General features: G+C 44.3%; 2 protein-coding genes across 4 annotated transcripts in view; both read right to left on the bottom strand.

The window, feature by feature from the left end:
* Positions 1-10,526: 10,526 nt before the first annotated feature.
* On the bottom strand, positions 10,527-20,157 carry LOC137804780 (chloride intracellular channel protein 4). 3 transcript variants are annotated; one of them, XM_068604160.1, is made up of 6 exons: positions 19,573-20,157; positions 16,006-16,115; positions 13,732-13,857; positions 13,556-13,653; positions 12,377-12,558; positions 10,527-12,218 (listed from the first exon to the last, which is right to left on the bottom strand). In XM_068604160.1, the coding sequence occupies exons 1-6, from the start codon at positions 20,065-20,067 to the stop codon at positions 12,057-12,059; spliced, it is 1,173 nt and encodes a 390-aa protein (XP_068460261.1). In that variant the 5' UTR covers positions 20,068-20,157; the 3' UTR covers positions 10,527-12,056. The 3 variants fall into 3 exon arrangements, with proteins under 3 accessions (XP_068460261.1, XP_068460260.1, XP_068460262.1); XM_068604159.1 differs by having other exon boundaries at positions 10,531-12,218; positions 13,556-13,662; XM_068604161.1 differs by lacking the exon at positions 19,573-20,157 and adding an exon at positions 16,491-16,790 and having other exon boundaries at positions 10,536-12,218; positions 13,556-13,662.
* LOC137804776 (ABC transporter F family member 4-like) overlaps positions 20,109-20,545 on the bottom strand; it is a 1,798-nt gene continuing 1,361 nt past the window's right edge. Inside the window, exon 2 of the mRNA XM_068604155.1 lies at positions 20,109-20,116. Coding sequence (XP_068460256.1) covers positions 20,109-20,116 — 8 coding nt within the window. The remainder of the gene's footprint in view (positions 20,117-20,545) is intronic.

Raw genomic sequence — 20,545 nt, 5'->3', positions numbered from 1 at the left:
TAAATGACATGCTCATTATTGAGGGAGCAGAAACTCTCAAGCACAAAATACTTCAACTTACCTTATGAAATGTTGGTTGAGGTTTGTTGTGAGTCTATCTTATAAAATAGTTTTGGGTTTTGCAAAATAACGTGTTTTCAAGTGAGTTTATCTAACGAATGCTGTTTTATTTTATTTCCACTTCTGTGCCACCAAAGCTGCACATGTGTAGCAGCAGAGCTTCAGTCTAACGTTTCACATGGTAGACCATCACGTAAGAGAATTAATTAGAGTTTGTATAGAAACATGGACCTTGAAATCAATTGAAACCTGTAACTTCAGGCTACACTTGAACCAGGACTACTAAGTGAAAGACCAGACATTCAATGACGAGCTGTCAATAGCTGTGTTTTGTCCTGGAACTGTATAATGACACTATTTGAGGTGTGACTTCATCCAGCGTTATGAACAAAAGGACATTCCTCCTCTGGAAGTTTCTATGGGAGTTGAGCTGTGTTTGCAGTCCGGGTGTGTAAACTCATGGTCATTACATTCAGAGGGTTTCTACAGAGGTCACCATGACTGTCGCCCCGGTGATCAGTGTGTGTGTGTGTGTGTGTGTGTGTGTGTGTGTGTGTGTGTGTGTGTGTCTGCACATGCTCCAGTGCCTCTGTGTGTGTATGTGTTAAGTATAGCGGTCTTGTAAGTAAAATTATTTAAAATTCTTTGAGCCAAGATTCCTCAATATGAGGTAAAAGAACAGAGTGGTCTTATTAGAATAGCGGTGAAATAATGATTCAAATAATGATTCCTGAAAAAAACTAGTGATTTTGTGTCTCCAATCAATACTAATACATATAAATAAGTATGTATTGATTCTCACACTGTATAGTTACAGATAAATAACACAATGATGAATCAGTAACATTACATCGTAATTCTCTTGTGGCATTCTTGTGGTTCTCCATCATAAAACATGCTAACCCTCACAGCAGGAACAGCAGAGGTGTTACTAACACTTACCAGGAACCATATAAGCCGGGAAACATATACAAGGAACCTTACCAGTAACCAGGCCGGGAAACATACCAGGAAACCAACCAGGAACCAAGACAGGAACCAAGCCAGGAACCATACCAGGAAACATACCAGGAACCAAGCGATGAAACATACCCGGAACCATGCCATGAACCACACCAGGAAACATACCAGGAACCAAGCCAGGAAACATACCATGGAACCATACCGGGAACCATACCTGGAATTATTCCAGGAACCAAGCCAGGAAACATACCATGGAACCATACCGGGAACCATACCTGGAATTATTCCAGGAACCAAGCCGGGAACCATACCAGGAAACATACCAGGAACCAAGCCAGGAAACATACCATGGAACCATACCGGGAACCATACCTGGAATTATTCCAGGAACCAAGCCGGGAAACATACCAGGAAACATACCAGGAACCATACCTGGAATTATTCCAGGAACCAAGCCAGGAACCAAGCCAGGAAACATACCAGGAAACATACCTGGAACCATATCAGGAACCAAGCCAGGAACCATACCTGGAACCATACCAGGAACCAGAGGTGAGCTGTGGTTTTAGACCTAGGCCTTCAATGAGTGACGTATAGTCCACAGTCCCAGACTGGGGGAAAAAATGTCCCTGGAGTTACTGTCATAGATCAACACAGTGATTCATACAGTCCACCATGTGTGTGAATACCCAACCCGCGAAGCCGCTCGACCAGTATGGCGCAAAAAAAAAGAATTTACTGCAGTTGAACGATACACAGGGTCTGATCCGCGAAGCGACTTCATCAACCAGCGGGGACATTGTGAGTGAGTTAAACAGCCCAAACTCATCGAGTCATCAACAATGCATGTTGTCCAAATAACCACCGAACAACTAGTCACATTTAGTAATAACAAAACTGTCCAACAACATTAAAACTGTGTACACTTTGGAGGGCAGAGGTGCGCCGGTCTAACCAGCAGCAGCAGTGCTGTGTATGATTAAATATGACTGCACATGGGGACTTCCGGAATGCAGCGAGCGGGGCAGACGTGCACGCTGCTTGCTCCCACAGCTACACATTTCATTTACCTTTTTATGCTAGTTTTTTTATATATATTCTGTTGCAACAAGTTTTAGAAATAGCGTTGAACATTCAGGCAGCCTCACAATGTCCAAACCTAAAGGCAAAGTAGACAAAAGTCATCCTGCACCGTCCTGTGCGTCTGCTAGCGCGAGCATTAGCATGGCGGAGATTAGCTCACTTCTGCAGGAGCACAGGCTTGCGCTTGCTGCAGACTTCAAAACATCATTCGACTCGTTGACTTCAACGTTGGACACCCTGCACACAAAGGTTGCTGATCATGAGCAGCGAATATCCTCCTTGGAAGAGAATGCCACCGACACTGACCTTCGCATCCGACAACTGGAGACGGCGTGCTCCGTCATGCAACGGGATAACGAGGCCTTACGGACCAAGATGGCCGATCTAGAGAGCAGATGACAGAATATAAGGATAATCGGCCTACCTGAGAACATAGAGGGCAACCGTCCGTCCACTTTCTTCTCCCAAATGCTCCTGGATGTCTTTGGCGCAAATGTGCTTGGCTCTCTCCCTGAACTGGACCGAGCACACAGAAGCCTTGCTCCAAAACCTGCTCCAGGCGAGCAGCCACAACCTGTCATCATACGGTTCCACCGTTTTCAAATCAAGGATCTGGTTATTCGCGAGGCACGTAAAGGAGGTGACCTGCTCTACAATGGCCACAAGATTCGGCTTTATGATGACTACAGCCCGGACCTGTTGAAGCGGCGTGCCGAGTACAAATCTTGCATGGCGGGGCTACAAGCCGGCTCTTCTCTATCCTGCCAAGCTACGCGTTACCTTGCCTAATGGAGAGAGAGTTTGGCTCCCGACTATCGCGGAAGCCACTAAGTCCACGGTTTGCAGGTGGATAAACAACACGTAAGAGACTGAACTTTGCATTCGCTGAACTTTGCATTCGCTTAACTTTGCGTAAGTGCCTTTTGTCTGTGTGTATCTGGCGGCGCTAACTTGTGCAATGTGTTTTTATCTGCCTCGTTAGCCAAACATGTTAGCTCTCGCTTGATGTTCCTGCTCTGTTTACGAGGCTATATTTGATTTGCGTCCGTTAAACACCGACAGCTGTTTTGTTTCCCTCCTGTTTTGTGCGAGGCTTTTGGTTTGGGGTTTCTGACGATGTTTGTGCTTGGTTAGCGCCAATTGCTACATGTAAACCTGTTTATACTTGTTGCAATGGTTTTGTTATTTGTTATGTTAGCATAACCAGAAATTTTAATTGTTTTCTCTTTTTCTACCTTTTGTACATATACTTCCATTATTGGGGGAGCAGCGCATTGGCGTTAGGAAGTGTGGAAAATATGCTGATCAGAGAATCAGAGTGCTCCATGTTGCTGCGTGTTATGGCAGCAGCTGGAAGTGTGGGGAGGGTGGGTCGGGTGGGGTTTCGGGTTAATGTAATCCCAGTTAGTTTTTATGTGTTTTATGTGTATTTTTTTGTATCCTGCATGCATGATGCTCTTAAAACTTTATGTGCCCAACTTAGTCGAGTGTTGTACCTCTCATCTCAGGCATGGAGATGGGAACAGGCATGGTTGTCTTTGGCAGAATCAATGATTGGTATTTGCACACACTCCCAAACAACACCTATCACGTGATGGCGAACACAAATACCCTGCGTACACCAGGTGGCGCTCTAAGATTTGTTAGTTGGAATGTTAAGGGTATGAATTCCCCTGTAAAACGCAACAAAGTGTTTAACCACCTTTCACGTTTAAACGCTAAAATAGCCTTTTTACAGGAAACTCACCTTCTGCCTTCGGATCACCTTAAACTCCGCAGGGGGTGGGTTGGCCAATTCTTTCACTCCTCTTTTTCAAGTAAAGCCAGGGGGGTTGCAATTCTTATTCACAAATCGGTGCCATTCTCCGTTACCAAAGTGGTGTCTGACACAAATGGGCGTTATGTCATCATCACAGGCAAAATAGGAGGTCACAACCTGATTTTGGCAAATGTATATGGCCCAAACTGGGACAACGACAATTTTTTCAAAAACTTTTTTTTCTCTCTTTCTGACTTGGACTCCCACCAACTCATTCTTGCTGGTGATTTCAATTGCATCCAATAAGCCCTCTAGTCTATCTAAATCAGCCAAAGTAATTCAGATGTTTATGGAGCAATATGCAGTCGCAGATGCTTGGCGCTTTCTCAACCCAAGTACTAAACAGTTTTCTTTTTTTTCTCCTGTCCATGGCACATTCTCCCGTATTGATTACTTTCTCATTGATAGCAAACTCCTACCATCTGTGAGTTCATGCTCCTACAATCCCATTGTGATATTTGACCATGCAACGGTGGTTGTTGACATCTCTCTTCCTGGTAGATCTATGAAACGCTCCCCCTGGCGCTTTAACTCTTTATTGCTTTCTGACCCAAACTTTGTTCTGACCATTAAAAATCGCATTGATCTTTTTATCTCTACCAATGTTAACCCAGATACATCGGCAGAGGCCATCTGGCCGGCATGCAAAGCTTACCTGCGAGGAGAGATAATATCTTACTCAGCCTATCAGAGAAAGATCACCTCAGAGAAAGATCACCTCAGAGAAAAGTGCTAGCCTGGCTAGAGATATATCAGAACTTCAGTCTAAATGTGTGGACTCACCCAATGCAGATCTTTCAAAAGAATTACTTATGATCTCCTGGCTTCCAACGAAGCTGCAGAGTCACTGTTAAAATCTCGTCATAAATATTACGAGTTTGGAGATAAGCCTGGTAAACTGCTTGCACACTAACTCCAACAAGCATCTTCATCACAACATATAACACAGATCAGTTCTATCGATGGGACAACTATTGACCCACAGATAATTAACAATCATTTCAGAGACTTTTATGCCAAATTATATACAATATGATGTTTTTTTTAACTCTTTAGAGATCCCCTCCATTGACAGCGCAACATCATCTAGACTGGATGAACCCTTTGCGATTGGTGAACTCAGTAGCGCTTTGATGCTGATGCAGAGTGGTAAATGCCTTGGCCCAGATGGTCTTCCGACTGAAATTTATAAAAAATTCTCAGATCAATTAGCTCCAATTTTACTTAATATGTTCAATGAATCTATGCAAAATGGCAATCTTCCCCCCACATTAAGACAGGCCACTATTTCTCTCCTTTTAAAAAAGGACAAAGACCCACTTTCTTGTGGTAACTACTGCCCCATCTCTCTGCTATGTGCAGATGTCAAGCTCTTGGCCAAAATGCTGGCTAGGCGTTTGGAAACTGTGCTTCCAACTATTGTAGGTACTGACCAAACAGGCTTTGTTAAAGACCGACACTCTTTTTATAATGTTAGACGCTTATTTGATATTGTTTATGCACCGACACCCTCTGACACACCAGAGGTGGTTATCTCCATGGATGCAGAGAAGGCATTTGACCGTGTAGAATGGTCCTACCTGTTCTCTTTGTTCAAACGTTTTGGCTTTGGTCATACCTTCATTTCATGGATTAGGCTTTTATATACGTCCCCTCAAGCTTGTGTTCGCACAAACAATGATTATTCTGACTACTTCCCCCTCAAGCGCGGGGACACGTCAGGGGTGCCCACTCTCGCCACTCTTGTTTGCCATTGCCATTGAACCACTGGCGGTGGCCATAAGGTCGAGTCAGATACCAGCTATTTCAAGGGATGGTGTCGAGCATAAAGTGTCCCTATATGCGGATGATCTCTTACTTTTTGTCTCTGACTTAGACAGAGCTTTCCCTCTTGTCTTAAACTTACTGGACGAATTTGGTCAAATTTCAGGCTACAAATTAAATTTCCAAAAAAGCGAATTAATGCCGATCAATGCTGCAGCCGTGGCATATCCATTGTCTGACTTGCCTTTCAAAACAGCTCTTGAACATTTTAAATACTTAGGTGTCTGTGTAACCAAAAAATACTCAGACTTGTATAAATTTAATTTCTCCCCTCTTCTGGCGAGGCTGACTCAGGACCTTCAGCGGTGGTCTCTTTTGCCTCTCTCTCTTGCAGGGCGGATAAACTGTGTTAAAATGAATGTGCTCCCGAAATTTCTATATCTCTTCCAATGTATACCAATTTTCCTTACTAAACGTTTCTTTCGCTCACTTGACCACACAATTTCCCAATTCTTATGGAACAAGAAGCCCCCTAGAATTAAAAAAGACACTTTACAAAAACCTAAGGAGCTGGGTGGTCTAGCCCTGCCCAACTTCTTACTCCATTACTGGTCAACAAACATTAGAGCCTTGTTACACTGGTGTTGCACTAATGGCCTAGCCCCACCCTGGCTACAGGTTGAGAAGGCCTCATGTGGTTCATCATCTCTGATGTCCCTACTGTGTTTCCCCACAACTATTCCACCATATGTGCATTCAGACAGTGTTGTTGTGAAAAACTGTCTTAAAATCTGGATGCAACTTAAACAACAATTTATATTGCAATCTATACCTGGTATGGCTCCTGTTTACTCTAACCCCCTGTTCACTCCATCCATTATGGATAATGTTTTCTTAATCTGGAGAGACAGAGGAATTTTGTCCTTTAACCATCTTTACATTGATGGTAAATGTGCTTCCTTTGGTCAGTTAGCACAGGCTTATAACTTGCCTTCAACCCATTTTTTCAGGTATTTGCAGATAAGAGATTTTGTACGTAACCGCTCTCCCAATTTCCCCACCATATCGTCTCCCACACTTATAGACACCATCCTCAAAATGAACCCTTACCGGAAAGGTACCATATCAAGGATTTACTGCACTCTTCTATCGCACCAATCCTCAACCTCTGATGCCTTGCGCACTGCATGGTCGACTGATCTTAATATAGAGATAGACCCTGAGGTGTGGGAGAACGCTTTGAAATGGGTCCACTTACCCTCTGTCTGTGCCCGACACGGAATCTTACAATGTAAAGTAGTGCACAGGGTTCATTGGTCTAAGGGTAAACTGGCTAGTATATTCCCAGGTGCAGACTCTCACTGTGACCGGTGCCACTTTGGTCCGGCCAGTCTTGGCCACATGTTCTGGGATTGTCCTGTACTTGCGCCGTTCTGGAAGGGCCGTCTCAGCCGTCACTTCTGCCAATATCTGTCCCTCACCATTAGTTGCTCTGTTTGGTGTCCTACCTTCTGGGAACTCACTACTGTCTTACTTCTGTGAACTTGTGGCCTTTCTGTCACTTCTTGCGAGGCGTGTTATTTTGCTACATTGGAAAGACTCCCACCCCCCTCCCACTCTCTATGGCTTAGAGATGCCCTTCGTTTTATGACTTGAGAAAAAATTAAGTACTCTTTACGTGGCACCTCTACTAAGTTCTGTAAGGTCTGGGAACCTTTCTTAGAGCACGTCAGGTCTACCCAACTAGATATCGCCACCATTGATTGATTCGCCTTAACAGTGCCCTGTTTCCACTAGCCTTATTAGTAGCACATATTAGCAGCATGCAGCATAACATAATATATATATATATATATATATATATATATATATATATATATATATATATATATATATATATATATATATATATATATTGTCTTTTCTTTTTTTTAGTGTGCGTGTGTGTATTTATTGTTTTGTTATGTATTTGTGTTTTATTTTTTTGTTTCCTTATTTATTTTCTGTACATTGGTCAATCAATGCAAGTGGTTATGCCTGCATGTGAGTGAGAGTTGAATGTCAGAGAAGGTGGGATAGTAAGAATATGCATTTGCTTTTACAATATTATCTGCCACTGCAAACATTTAACAGCCAGTTGTTGATGTTGGGTTTGGGTCGCTTTTATAATTTTTATTTATTTATTATTTTTTTCGTAGCAATTTGCCTTGTTGTATATTTGTTTTTGGAAGGGGAGGTGAGGGGAAGGGGGATGTAATGTGTATCCTCATCATTTGGCTGTCTGATATTATCCTTTCACTCCTTATTTGTGAGGTTTATTGTACATTGTGTCTTGCTTTGTAACTTCTACAAATAAATCATATATATATATATATATATATATATATATATATATATATATATATATATATATATATTTATATATATATATATATATATGTATTTATATATATATATATATTTATATATATATATATATATATATATATATATATATATATATATATATATATATAAATGTGACTGCACATGTAAAAAATAAGTTACAAAGCCAGCATTTCACTCATCACATACTCGTAATCCTCTGTGTGAAAGGCGTCATCAGTACACAAGCAAGTCATAATCTACCAGCAAGCTAGTTTGTTGGTTTTAGCTTGAAGATATAAGTTTCTAGCCTTTCCTGAAATATCCTCCATGAGAAAGGCGTTGCCAGTAAATCCACCACCAAATCTACTCCTTCAGTCATAAAGTATAACAAAATACACCTAGCAAAACTATTGATATTGAGTTGCTTCTCTAAATATGTTCCAACAACCTACTTCTTCCTTCCTACTGAGTTCAGCCAGCTAGCTTTCTGGTAGACAGAAGTCACGGTGCCCCACTGACCAATCACAGCACATGTTATTGGAAAAGCGGGCCCTGTGACCAATCACACGTCTAAGCCTTTGCAAGGCTCTTCCATGTATTTTAACCAGACTGCTCTTACATAAAGGAAGACAGGTGACATGTGATTGGATAAAAATGCTGTTAAACAGGAAAAAGCCATAAGAGGCCTGAAGGAGCAGAGGAGCACATGAAGGAGCAGATGAACACATGAAGGAACATATGAACACCATACCAACACCATACTAACAACAATACCAGGAACCAAGCAAGGAACAATACCAGGAACCATACCAGGAACCAAGCAAGGAAAAATACCAGGAGCCATACCAAGAAGCCTATCAAGAACCATATCAGGAACCGTATCAAGAACTGTATGAAGAACCATACCAAGAACCATATCAAGAACCATACCAGGAACCATACAACACATGGGTGCTGTAATGAAGGTCCATCGCCACAGGCAGAAGCTCCAACATCAGCTTGGTTCCGTCTGGGCCATGTTGATTCAGTACAGCATGTATGTACTTCTTTTAATGGATTTCATATTTTACTCAGATGGTTATAGAATAAAAAGAACACGTAACTGCATTTACACATATGAATCTTAATGAAATGATGGAAACAGAAACTCAGAGACATCAGTGATCCAATGTGTTTAATAGGATTCTCCCCAGAGAGGATAAAAGGCCAGAACACTGCCCACGTCACACATCTCTGCCAAACACTGAATGGCCGGAAGACGTCTATCAAAGTGGTGGTTTGGTGCAAAAAACACCCTGAACCACTTATGTCCATCAATCAAACAAATGTCAAAGAAAGAAAAACAGCTGCATTCAAGGAAACTAGAACTTATTCCCAAAAAACCTGTAATAAAATACCAACATTGGTTAAAATAAAACAAACACTGTTTTAGTATGTCACACTCAAATCATTTTGTTTTTAGAAACAGTAAATTATCATGACAGAGGCACTGTTTTTGACTGATAAAGGTCAGCATTGCTACACTGTTGGGACTCTGCATGGACTCCTCTTGTCCATGCAGAGTCCTCAGCTGCAGTTAAACAGAGCGGCACCGGTAGCACTAGGTAGCAGTAGCAGTAGGTAGCAGTAGCAGTAGGTAGCAGTAAGTAGCAGTAGGTAGCAGTAGCAGTAGGTAGCAGTAAGTAGCAGTAGGTAGCAGTAGCAGTAGGTAGCAGTACATAGCATAGGTAGCAGTAGCAGTAGGTAGCAGTAGCAGTAGGTAGCAGTAAGTAGCAGTAGGTAGCAGTAGCAGTAGGTAGCAGTAAGTAGCAGTAGGTAGCAGTAGCAGTAGGTAGCAGTACATAGCATAGGTAGCAGTAGGTAGCAGTAGGTAGCAGTAGGTAGCAGTACATAGCATAGGTAGCAGTAGCAGTAGGTAGCAGTAAGTAGCAGTAGGTAGCAGTACATAGCATAGGTAGCAGTAGCGGTAGGTAGCAGTAAGTAGCAGTAGGTAGCAGTAAGTAGGAGTAGGTAGCAGTAGCAGGAGGTAGCAGTAAGTAGCAGTAGGTAGCAGTAAGTAGTAGTAGGTAGCAGTAGTAGTAGGTAGCAGTAGATAGCAGTAGGTAGTTGTAGCAGTAGGTAGCAGTATCAATAGGTAGCAGTAGGTAGCAGTGGGTAGCACTAGGTAGCAGTAGGTAGCAGTAGGTAGCAGTGGGTAGCAGTAGCAGTGGGTAGCAGTAAGTAGCAGTAGGTAGCACTAGGTAGCAGTAGCAGTAGGTAGCGGTGGGTAGCAGTAGCAGTAGGTAGCGGTGGGTAGCAGTAGGTAGCACTAGGTAGCAGTAGCAGTGGGTAGCAGTAGGTAGCACTAGGTAGCAGTAGCAGTAGGTAGCAGTAGCAGTAGGTAGCGGTGGGTAGCAGTAGCAGTAGGTAGCGGTGGGTAGCACTAGGTAGCAGTAGGTAGCAGTAGCAGTAGGTAGCGGTGGGTAGCAGTAGGTAGCAGTAGCAGTAGGTAGCGGTGGGTAGCAGTAGGTAGCGGTGGGTAGCAGTAGGTAGCAGTAGCAGTAGGTAGCAGTGGGTAGCAGTAGGTAGCAGTAGGTAGCAGTAGGTAGCAGTAGGTAGCAGTGGGTAGCAGTAGGTAGTAGTAGGTAGCAGTAGGTAGCAGTAGGTAGCAGTAGCAGTAGGTAGCGGTGGGTAGCAGTAGCAGTAGGTAGCAGTAGCAGTAGGTAGCGGTGGGTAGCAGTAGCAGTAGGTAGCGGTGGGTAGCAGTAGGTAGCAGTAGCAGTAGGTAGCAGTAGGTAGCAGTAGGTAGCAGTGGGTAGCAGTAGGTAGCAGTAGGTAGCAGTAGCAGTAGGTAGCAGTAGCAGTAGGTAGCGGTGGGTAGCAGTAGGTAGCACTAGGTAGCAGTAGGTAGCAGTAGCAGTAGGTAGCGGTGGGTAGCAGTAGGTAGCAGTAGCAGTAGGTAGCAGTGGGTACCAGTAGGTAGCAGTAGGTAGCAGTGGGTAGCAGTAGGTAGCAGTGGGTAGCAGTAGGTAGCAGTAGCAGTAGGTAGCAGTAGCAGTAGGTAGCGGTGGGTAGCAGTAGGTAGCACTAGGTAGCAGTAGGTAGCAGTAGCAGTAGGTAGCGGTGGGTAGCAGTAGGTAGCACTAGGTAGCAGTAGCAGTATATAGAAAAGCAGGGTGTCAAGGATGCTCACAATCTGAGTACATAGTGTCATTGCATCATTACAGAGGACCCGTTCAGTACAATGAACTGCTCATGTACAAGTAGACGAAGCTCTGAGCGCTCTGTCTTGATTTGACCTCCGATTCCTCTTGAACATTAAGACAAATATCTTCTTCATAAGACAGAGGAAGTGTGTTTCATACACTGAGCCTTCAGTGTCTTGGTTTCTGGTTCATTACACACATTGGATTAGATTTTCAGATTCCATACATTTTTATGTTAATGTTTCTGAATCAAATGAATAACAAGTTAACTAAACTATGATTAACTAAACATTGTTCATTGGGCTATTTATTTAACTTGGACCGGCCATCATCTGAAAAGTGAAACTAATTACTGCTGATAGTTATTTGTAAAATGGTAGATACAAAGAAACAGTAGATGAGTGTGTAACCCAAGCTATGTGAGCACACACACACACACACACACACACACACTGAAGACATATACACACACCAACAGGTAATCAGGGTCAGGGCTCCTCTTCCAACTGATGCAGCAACGATACAGCTAAACACCAGGAGTTAACAGATGTATTAGCATGGATCGGCCTCGTCTATCACCTGGAGCTCTTATTCTTTCTCTAGCTTTCTACATGTTATTGTAAAAGCATCTGGATTTACCCACTAGATGGATTTCTTTCTTCATCACCAGTATTCTCCATCCTTCCTTCTTCTTGACCCCCATCTCTCACCGAGCTTCCTCGTGTACGTGTCGTACCATCTGCATGCTTCTCTCCAGGTTTACTGAAAGCCACTTCCCTGCTCTCTGTTCTCTCTGTTATTTCCGACTCCTGGTCTTATTTGATTTGTTTTGCAACGTCCAGATAGGCAAAGTGGATCTCCCTCTCAGCGGGGCAGGTGCTGGTGAACTCCTCCCTCTGGTAGGCGGAGTTTAAATACCTCCACACCCCCGCCATCTCGGCTGGGATCTCAAAACCTCTGTACTTCTTGGCTACGACCTGCAAAAAGAAGAATACTATTCAATTTATTTCTATTGTATAGCCCAAATTATACATTTGTCTCAGAGTCACCAGGAATGATTGTTGTAGGGATCAAAGCAATCCTAATGTTCCCAGAATGCATTGTCTCTTAGACATGAGCAGCAGGCTGAATGAACCTTCAGGATGTGTAGTTTAGGCAGCAGGTTGCAGTCAGCCAGGGTGAGCTCCGCCCCGTCCAGAAAGCTCCTGCAGGACTCGGGCAGGTCTCCTGAGGCGTCAGCGTCAACCTCCTCCAGCAGGGGAGTCCTCAGGAAGTCATCAAGCCGTCGGAGAGACTTCAGCAAGGTCTTCTCAAGGGCTGAAGACAGAGGTAGAGGTGGAGCTGCTTGAGTGACAAATACACCCGTCACATGACCTTAAAAGGTTGAGATCTCTCCAGACATGTACTCCTTATATGCTAACAAGCTGCAAAGTCAACACTGACACATTATTAAAGTGAAAATGAAGAAGTGAAACCCTGCAGCTTTGCCCCTGCGGTTTCTTAGGACAGGTGAGATCCTCTAACCCTGCACACGGCGCACGGACAGCTGAACCGAGACCTTGTTGATGAGCTGGTCGAGGCTGGTGGCGAGAGCATGATCCAACTGGAAGATGCTTTGTGCCTTTTTGGACTAAAGCAGCTCCCGTTCCCAGCTGTAGAGGTGATTAATGCCTGCCTCCTCCTGATAATACAACCGCAGTCTTCAATATCTGTCCTGATATAAAGACCAGGACCAAGACTCCTGGTTGTCCCTCAACTGTGGAATGGAAGGAGCCACGTTCATGTATTTCTGGAACACTCTGCTCTGGTCCCTGTGCCCATGAACTACTACTCTGGTTGGATAGGGCCCGCTGTGTGTGTGTGTGTGTGTGTGTGTGTGTGTGTGTGTGTGTGTGTGTGTGTGTGTGTGTGTGTGTGTGTGTGTGTGTGTGTGTGTGTGTGTGTGTGTCTTGCAGGTATTGCAGGTTGGAGCTAATCAGCGTCCTTGGGATCACCTGGCCAGAGTCGCCAAATGTATTTGAGGCGTCTCTGCTCCAGCGCTCAAAGACCTGGCTCTCCGGCCGGCCGGCACACCTTGGTGTTAGCCTTCTCGCTTGCCGTGTGAAGTTAATAAAAGGTAGTTTCTCGTTCCAAACCCTGCGTGTCTCCCATCTGGGAGCCGGGCCGTGACGCTGCAGTGGAACACCTAACTGCTTCCCTGCTGTTTGCATGTTCCCCCTCGCGTGTCCAGCGGCCTGGCGCCCACTTTGGTTAAGAGGGAACTCTTTTCCTGAGCGACAGCATTGGAAGCGTGCCCTCACACATCCTCTCTTACCGTCGTTGGTGTCTTTCCTGGGGTTTTTAATGTAAGCTGAGAACTTGGCAAACACGTCGATGCCCGCTGTGTTGGCTTCAGGATGCTTGGCAGCCAGTCTGGGGTACCTGACAGTAAAGACACGTTAGAGAAGGCCTCTGGGCCTCAGGGCAATGTGTGTCACTGTGGATCTGCACCGTGGGGGGATCAGTTTCTCCTCCAGGAACTCCTCGATCTTGTTGACATCGACCTTGACTTCGCCATTGAAGGTCACAAAAGGAGGGTTTGTTCCTGGAGCCAGGTCCTGCAGGTCGGCCGGCTTCCTGACAACACAGAGACGATGTAATGTCACGTGATGTTCTCCTGATGCCACAGAGGCTGCACACACCAGAGACAGAACAAACAAAACCACTGAAAGGTGTAATATTTGTTGAGGAGGCTCACATCTTTGTCTCCGCCAAGTAGGAATTTATATTTATTGTCTGCTCGTCAGAACTAAACACGGAGAAGCAGCGTTCACTTCTTCTGCCCCACAAATCTGAACAAAGTCCATGAAAGCTGCAGGTCTGCAGAGACTCCTTAAAATCCAGATTGAAGACTTTTCTTTTTGCAATTCAACCTGATTCAAGAATATTAATAATATTATTTTGCATTTTGTGTTGATGTTTTTAATGTTTTTATGTGAAGCACTTTGAGTTTCCTTTTTGTTGAAACGTGCATACAAATAAACTTGCCTTGCATCCCACAGCATCACATAGCATGAAATACCATCATATAGCAAAACATGGCATCATACAGTATCTTATAGCATCATATAGCATCACATAGCATGAAATACCATCATATAGCAAAACATGGCATCATACAGTATCTTATAGCATCATATAGCATCACATAGCATGAAATACCATCATATAGCAAAACATGGCATCATATAGCAAAACATGGCATCATATAGCATCACATAGCATCATATAGCAAAACATGGCATCATACAGTATCTTATAGCATCATATAGCATCACATAGCATCATATAGCATCATACAGTATCTTATAGCATCATATAGCATCACATAGCATCATATAGCATCACATAGCATCATACAGTATCTTATAGCATCATATGGCATCATACAGTATCTTATAGCATCATATAGCATCACATAGCATGAAATACCATCATATAGCAAAACAAAGCATCATATAGCAAAACATGGCATCATATAGCATCACATAGCATCATATAGCATCATACAGTATCTTATAGCATCATACAGTATCTTATAGCATCATATAGCATCACATAGCATCATACAGTATCTTATAGCATCACATAGCATGAAATACCATCATATAGCAAAACATAGCATCATATAGCAAAACATGGCATCATATAGCATCACATAGCATCATATAGCAAAACATGGCATCATATAGCATCACATAGCATCATACAGTATCTTATAGCATCATATGGCATCATACAGTATCTTATAGCATCATATAGCATCACATAGCATCATATAGCAAAACATGGCATCATATAGCATCACATAGCATGAAATACCATCATATAGCAAAACATAGCATCATATAGCAAAACATGGCATCATATAGCATCACATAGCATCATATAGCATCATACAGTATCTTATAGCATCATACAGTATCTTATAGCATCATATAGCATCACATAGCATCATACAGTATCATATAGCATCAAACAGTATCTTATAGCATCATATAGCATCATACAGTATCTTATAGCATCATATAGCATCATACAGTATCTTATAGCATCATATAGCATCACATAGCATCATACAGTATCATATAGCATCAAACAGTATCTTATAGCATCATATAGCATCATACAGTATCTTATAGCATCATATAGCATCATACAGTATCTTATAGCATCATATAGCATCACATAGCATCATCAAGTATCTTATAGCATCATATAGCATCATACAGTATCTTATAGCATCATATAACATCATACAGTATCTTATAGCATCATACAGTATCTTATAGCATCACATAGCATCATATAGTATCTTATAGCATCACATAGCATCATACAGTATCTTATAGCATCATATAGCATCACATAGCATCATACAGTATCTTATAGCATCATATAGCATCATACAGTATCTTATAGCATCATACAGTATCTTATAGCATCATATAGCATCACATAGCATCATACAGTATCTTATAGCATCATATAGCATCATACAGTATCTTATAGCATCATATAGCATCATACAGTATCTTATAGCATCATATAGCATCATACAGTATCTTATAGCATCATATAGCATCATACAGTATCTTATAGCATCATATAGCATCACATAGCATCATAAAGTATCTTATAGCATCATATAGCATCACATAGCATCATTTAGCATCACATAGCATCATATTCATACAGCATGGTCATGTGTGTGTCGTGTGTTACCGTTTAAGGTCCACGGTGGTGACGTTGAAGATGACTCCTTTCAGCCACAGGATCATGAAGAGCCTCTGAGAGAATGGACAGTTCCCAATGCTCTCCCCATCACTTCCCGCCTACACACACACACACACACACACACACACACACACACACACAGGCAAAACAGAAAGGAGAGCATGCCATAGATCAGACAATACGAAGCCTAAGAGAGAGTCAGTGCACTGACACCTGACCTTTGACCCCGTCAGAGCGCTCTGTTATTGTAGAACAAAGACAGAAGCAGAAAGACTGGAGGCGTATGACATCACCATGACCTCAGGTGACATCATCATGTTTCATGACCTGGATCCATGGATTAACCATTCACCATAACCATGTGAGCTGATCAGACTCAACCTCCCCTTTACCCACGCTGCCATTGGGTGAGGCGAGCAGCTGCTGGACGAGCAGCTGCTGGGCCTTTGTGAACATGTCTCAGCATCACGTACCTTGACAAACAGCTCCACGGTGGGGAAGCCCAGAGTCTGGACCGCTCTGGCACACCAGGACATGACCGAGCTCTCTCCCCTGAAGATCCCCGAAGAACACCTCACCAAACTCACGGCCCAACAACGCCACCGGACGCCACGCTGAGTTCATCCAAACAGCCGCTGTGTGAGGAGTGTCCTCCACACAACCCAGTCAAGATGTGTGTGTGTCTGTGTGTAGTAATCACAAATATGTTCACAAAGTCACGCTGTGAGAACAACAAGCTGTCACGTGGGCGTCGCCGTTGCGGCGTCGGGGCTCCTCCCACTCTGCCGCCAGAGACAATGGCCGCATTGTAACCACGGAAACGGTCAACGCTGCTGTCTCTAAACGCATTTCATACCTTTTGGTGGTTACGGTGAAATGTCTCATGGTTCCACAACAACATAATGTGACGTCACAACCTTCACATGAATCAACCGTCCTGACACGCAGCTGCCCGCTCTGTGCTCATTCACAGGAAGTCCTCCTCTGACACGAGCTCGCCGCTCGTGTGAGCTGGAGGCAGAGCGGCGAGAGAGTCCCTCTGTCCTCCAGAGGGGAGGTGGGAGTGGAATCTCCAACACACAAAGTGTCCAGTGAGAATGGAAAGATGTGTTTCACTCCCTCAGCAGCTGAGGCCTCTCTGGGAACATCCAGCAGGACACTAAGCCCTGGGGCTGTGAACCCATGAGCTGCAGCAGTGAACTCTGACAATACTTCCACTTCAGAAACCACAAATCACATTACAATCAACAATAAAGTGACTCCAAAGAGGGAAGTCACATAAAGCAGGTCCATGCAAAGGTTCATTCAAGGTCGTGTACAAGTTGACGGGAGGTCAGTGGACGGCCCACCGGGTGACCACAGGACAGCCACAGACCTCGTCCAATGGCGGCCCTGCGTTTAAACGCAGCACCTCGAGGGAGCTCCTGGTGCTCGCTGATCAACATCATGCACATGCAGTGTGTAGTTTGAGGAGAGTGTGTGTCGTTCCAGCGCCGCTGTTCCTGAGCTCTCAGCAGCAACCAGCTGTAATCAGCTTACAGAGTGAGAATGCAGAGATTAACCCAGCATTCAACAGCTCTCATTAAGGCCCAGACCCAGCTGGGCAGAGTCACATAGAACCCTGATCCTGTGTGTCATGACAAGCCCACATCTTCTCCTGGTGCTTCTAAACCATGAAGGAAGGACTGTACGACGTGTGAGGAGCGCTGGCTGGTGGTCTCGTGTCGGTGCAGCCGGTCTCACTCCAGCCCGTCAGGTGCTGCAGCGACACAGAAACCACTGGAGCCCTTCCAGTATTGTTCCACCTCAACAGAGGCTCCTTTGTCTGAATGTGAGCTCCCACAGAGAACAGCCTGTTGTGTGTACGTGTGAAGATATTACTGCATTGTTTCATGCTGGTAAAGCTCAGTCAGGAATGTGCTGCTGGAGCAGAGACGACGTGACCTGTGTGTTCACACGGGACACAGCAGAGGTGAAGCTGCAGCACACGCATGGAGCTGCATGGACTCTGACATAGAAGCGTCACCAAGGTCACAGTTCTAACAAGGTTATTGCCTTGGCTTATATTGCAATATGTGCGTTCCTATTATTTTGCCCACAACCTTAAGACTTGCCTGCATGGAGCAATGTGGACTCTGTGCCGGGTGGATGAGGATATCACTGACGAGGAGATGAGGAAAGCAGAACAGCTTGAAGCAGTAAAGACCTGCAGGCCCTGACAGCCAATAGGACTTCATTTAGTAGTAAACAATGCTCAAATATTATCAGCATACTTTACGTTATAAAACATCTTAAATCGTTTCAGTTCTGCAGGCGCACCGTGTTGGAGGGTTTAAACTGATCATGTTGAGATTAGCAGGTGGATAAATGTTTAAAAGTAGCCACACAACAGCCACAATGGAGACATTAGCATCCTGCCTGTGTGTGTACCATTGTGTGTGTAGCATTGTGTGTGTAACATTGTGTGTGTGGGTTGGGGTTAGCCGGCTCCATGTCCTGCTTCAGTGTTCATGTGCTGCTAATTAGGACTTTTTTTTATCCACATTTCTGAACATTGGCTTCGGGCAGCGATGTACCGGAGCTTAGCTGCAGATAGCCAAACTAGCTGCAGATAGCAAAACTAGCTGCAGATAGCAAAACTAGCTGCAGAGAGCCAAACCTAGCTGCAGATAGCCAAACTAGCTGCAGATAGCAAAACTAGCTGCAGAGAGCCAAACCTAGCTGCAGAGAGCCAGACCTAGCTGCAGATAGCAAAACTTAGCTGCAGAGAGCCAAACCTAGCTGCAGAGAGCCAAACCTAGCTGCAGATAGCAAAACTTAGCTGCAGATAGCAAAACTTAGCTGCAGAGAGCCAAACCTAGCTGCAGATAGCAAAACTTAGCTGCAGATAGCAAAACTTAGCTGCAGAGAGCCAAACCTAGCTGCAGATAGCAAAACTTAGCTGCAGAGAGCCAAACCTAGCTGCAGAGAGCCAAACCTAGCTGCAGAGAGCCAAACTTAGCTGCAGAGAGCCAAACCTAGCTGCAGAGAGCCAAACCTAGCTGCAGATAGCTGGTATTCGGTCCCAAAAGGTAACAGCTGATGGACCCACAGAAACAGAAAGCCTCTGCTCTGACGTTGCACAGCTCTTAAACGCTGTAATACAGGAGGTTACTACCATATCGTCACTATATTCATGCGGGCTAACTAACTACGCTCTTTTACTGGCCAATTGAAGTCAATTGCCAGATGTGTCAAATTGCAAAACTTGACAGACCCTGACAACAAATTGTAATCTTTGAACTGTTCTTTCTTCTTTTATTTATTTGTTTTGATCAAAGGATATCTAAACATTATGGACGTTGTTGAAATGTTAATTAGTTTAACATTTCAACTGATATCACTCAGTGTTTTCTTCTTCTTTATTCTGTGTACAAGTCTTATTTGTACAGAAAGCCTTCTGCTTCGTTACGTCATGTTAGGGTCCAGAAGCATCAAAAGACTGGTTCGGCTCAGGGAGGTGTGTTCACAGCAGGTGTGTGTTCACAGCAGGTGTGTGTTCACAGGGTTCTTTACCTTGACGTACAGGGAGATCTGGTAGTCCTGGTCTCGGGCTGTCGTGCTGTTCCTCGGTCCAGGGGTCAACACGCTCTCCATCCTCTTGTGGGAGATCAGTTTCACATCCTCTCTTTTCTCTTCCATCATCTCGTCCCGCTGGGTGATGTACGAATGTCCCTCCTCCATCAGGACCACTTGCTTCTTCATGAGCTGCTCGTCCCTCTTCCTGGACAGGGTCTCCTGCTTGATCACTGACTTCAGCTCCTTCATCCAGTCTTCCTTCTTTGCAGGACTATTCTCTGCCTCTTTTCTTCCTCTCTCACAGTCCCAGGCGTCTTTCTTCACTGGCCTCAGTTCTTTCCTCCAGAGCGTCATGCTTGGTGCGCTCTCTTCCTCTGGTTGGACCTTCTTAATCCAGTCATTATCCTTCCTTCTGGGGGACAGAACTCTTGTCGTCCCCCATTCCTCCATCCTGAGCGGCTGAGGCTCACGACACAAGATCCCATTCTCCATCACTTCTTTCAGTCCTTTCACTTTTCCATTTATATCCGACTCTACTTTTCTGTTGTCAGCGTTTGGCCTCTCATCCTTCTCTACCTCCTCTCTTCCATCTCTCTGTTCCTCATCCTTCTCTACCTCCTCTCTTCCATCTCTCTGTTCCTCATCCTTCTCTACCTCCTCTCTTCCATCTCTCTGTTCCTCATCCTTCTCTACCTCCTCTCTTCCATCTCTCTGTCCTTCATCCTTCTTTACCTCCTCTCTTCCATCTCTCTGTTCCTCATCCTTCTCTACCTCCTTTCTTCCATCTCTCTGTTCCTCATCCTTCTCTACCTCCTCTCTTCCATCTCTCTGTTCTTCATCCTTCTCTACCTCCTCTCTTCCATCTCTCTGTTCTTTATCCTTCTCTACCTCCTCTCTTCCATCTCTCTGTTCTTCATCCTTCTCTACCTCCTCTCTTCCATCTCTCTGTTCCTCATCCTTCTCTACCTCC

Source organism: Clinocottus analis, unplaced genomic scaffold, assembly GCF_023055335.1.
Source record: "Clinocottus analis isolate CAN_PGR_092001 unplaced genomic scaffold, fCliAna1.0.p SCAF_63, whole genome shotgun sequence".
Classification (NCBI taxonomy): Eukaryota; Metazoa; Chordata; class Actinopteri; order Perciformes; family Cottidae; genus Clinocottus; species Clinocottus analis.
This window is presented reverse-complemented; position numbering and strand designations above follow the sequence as displayed.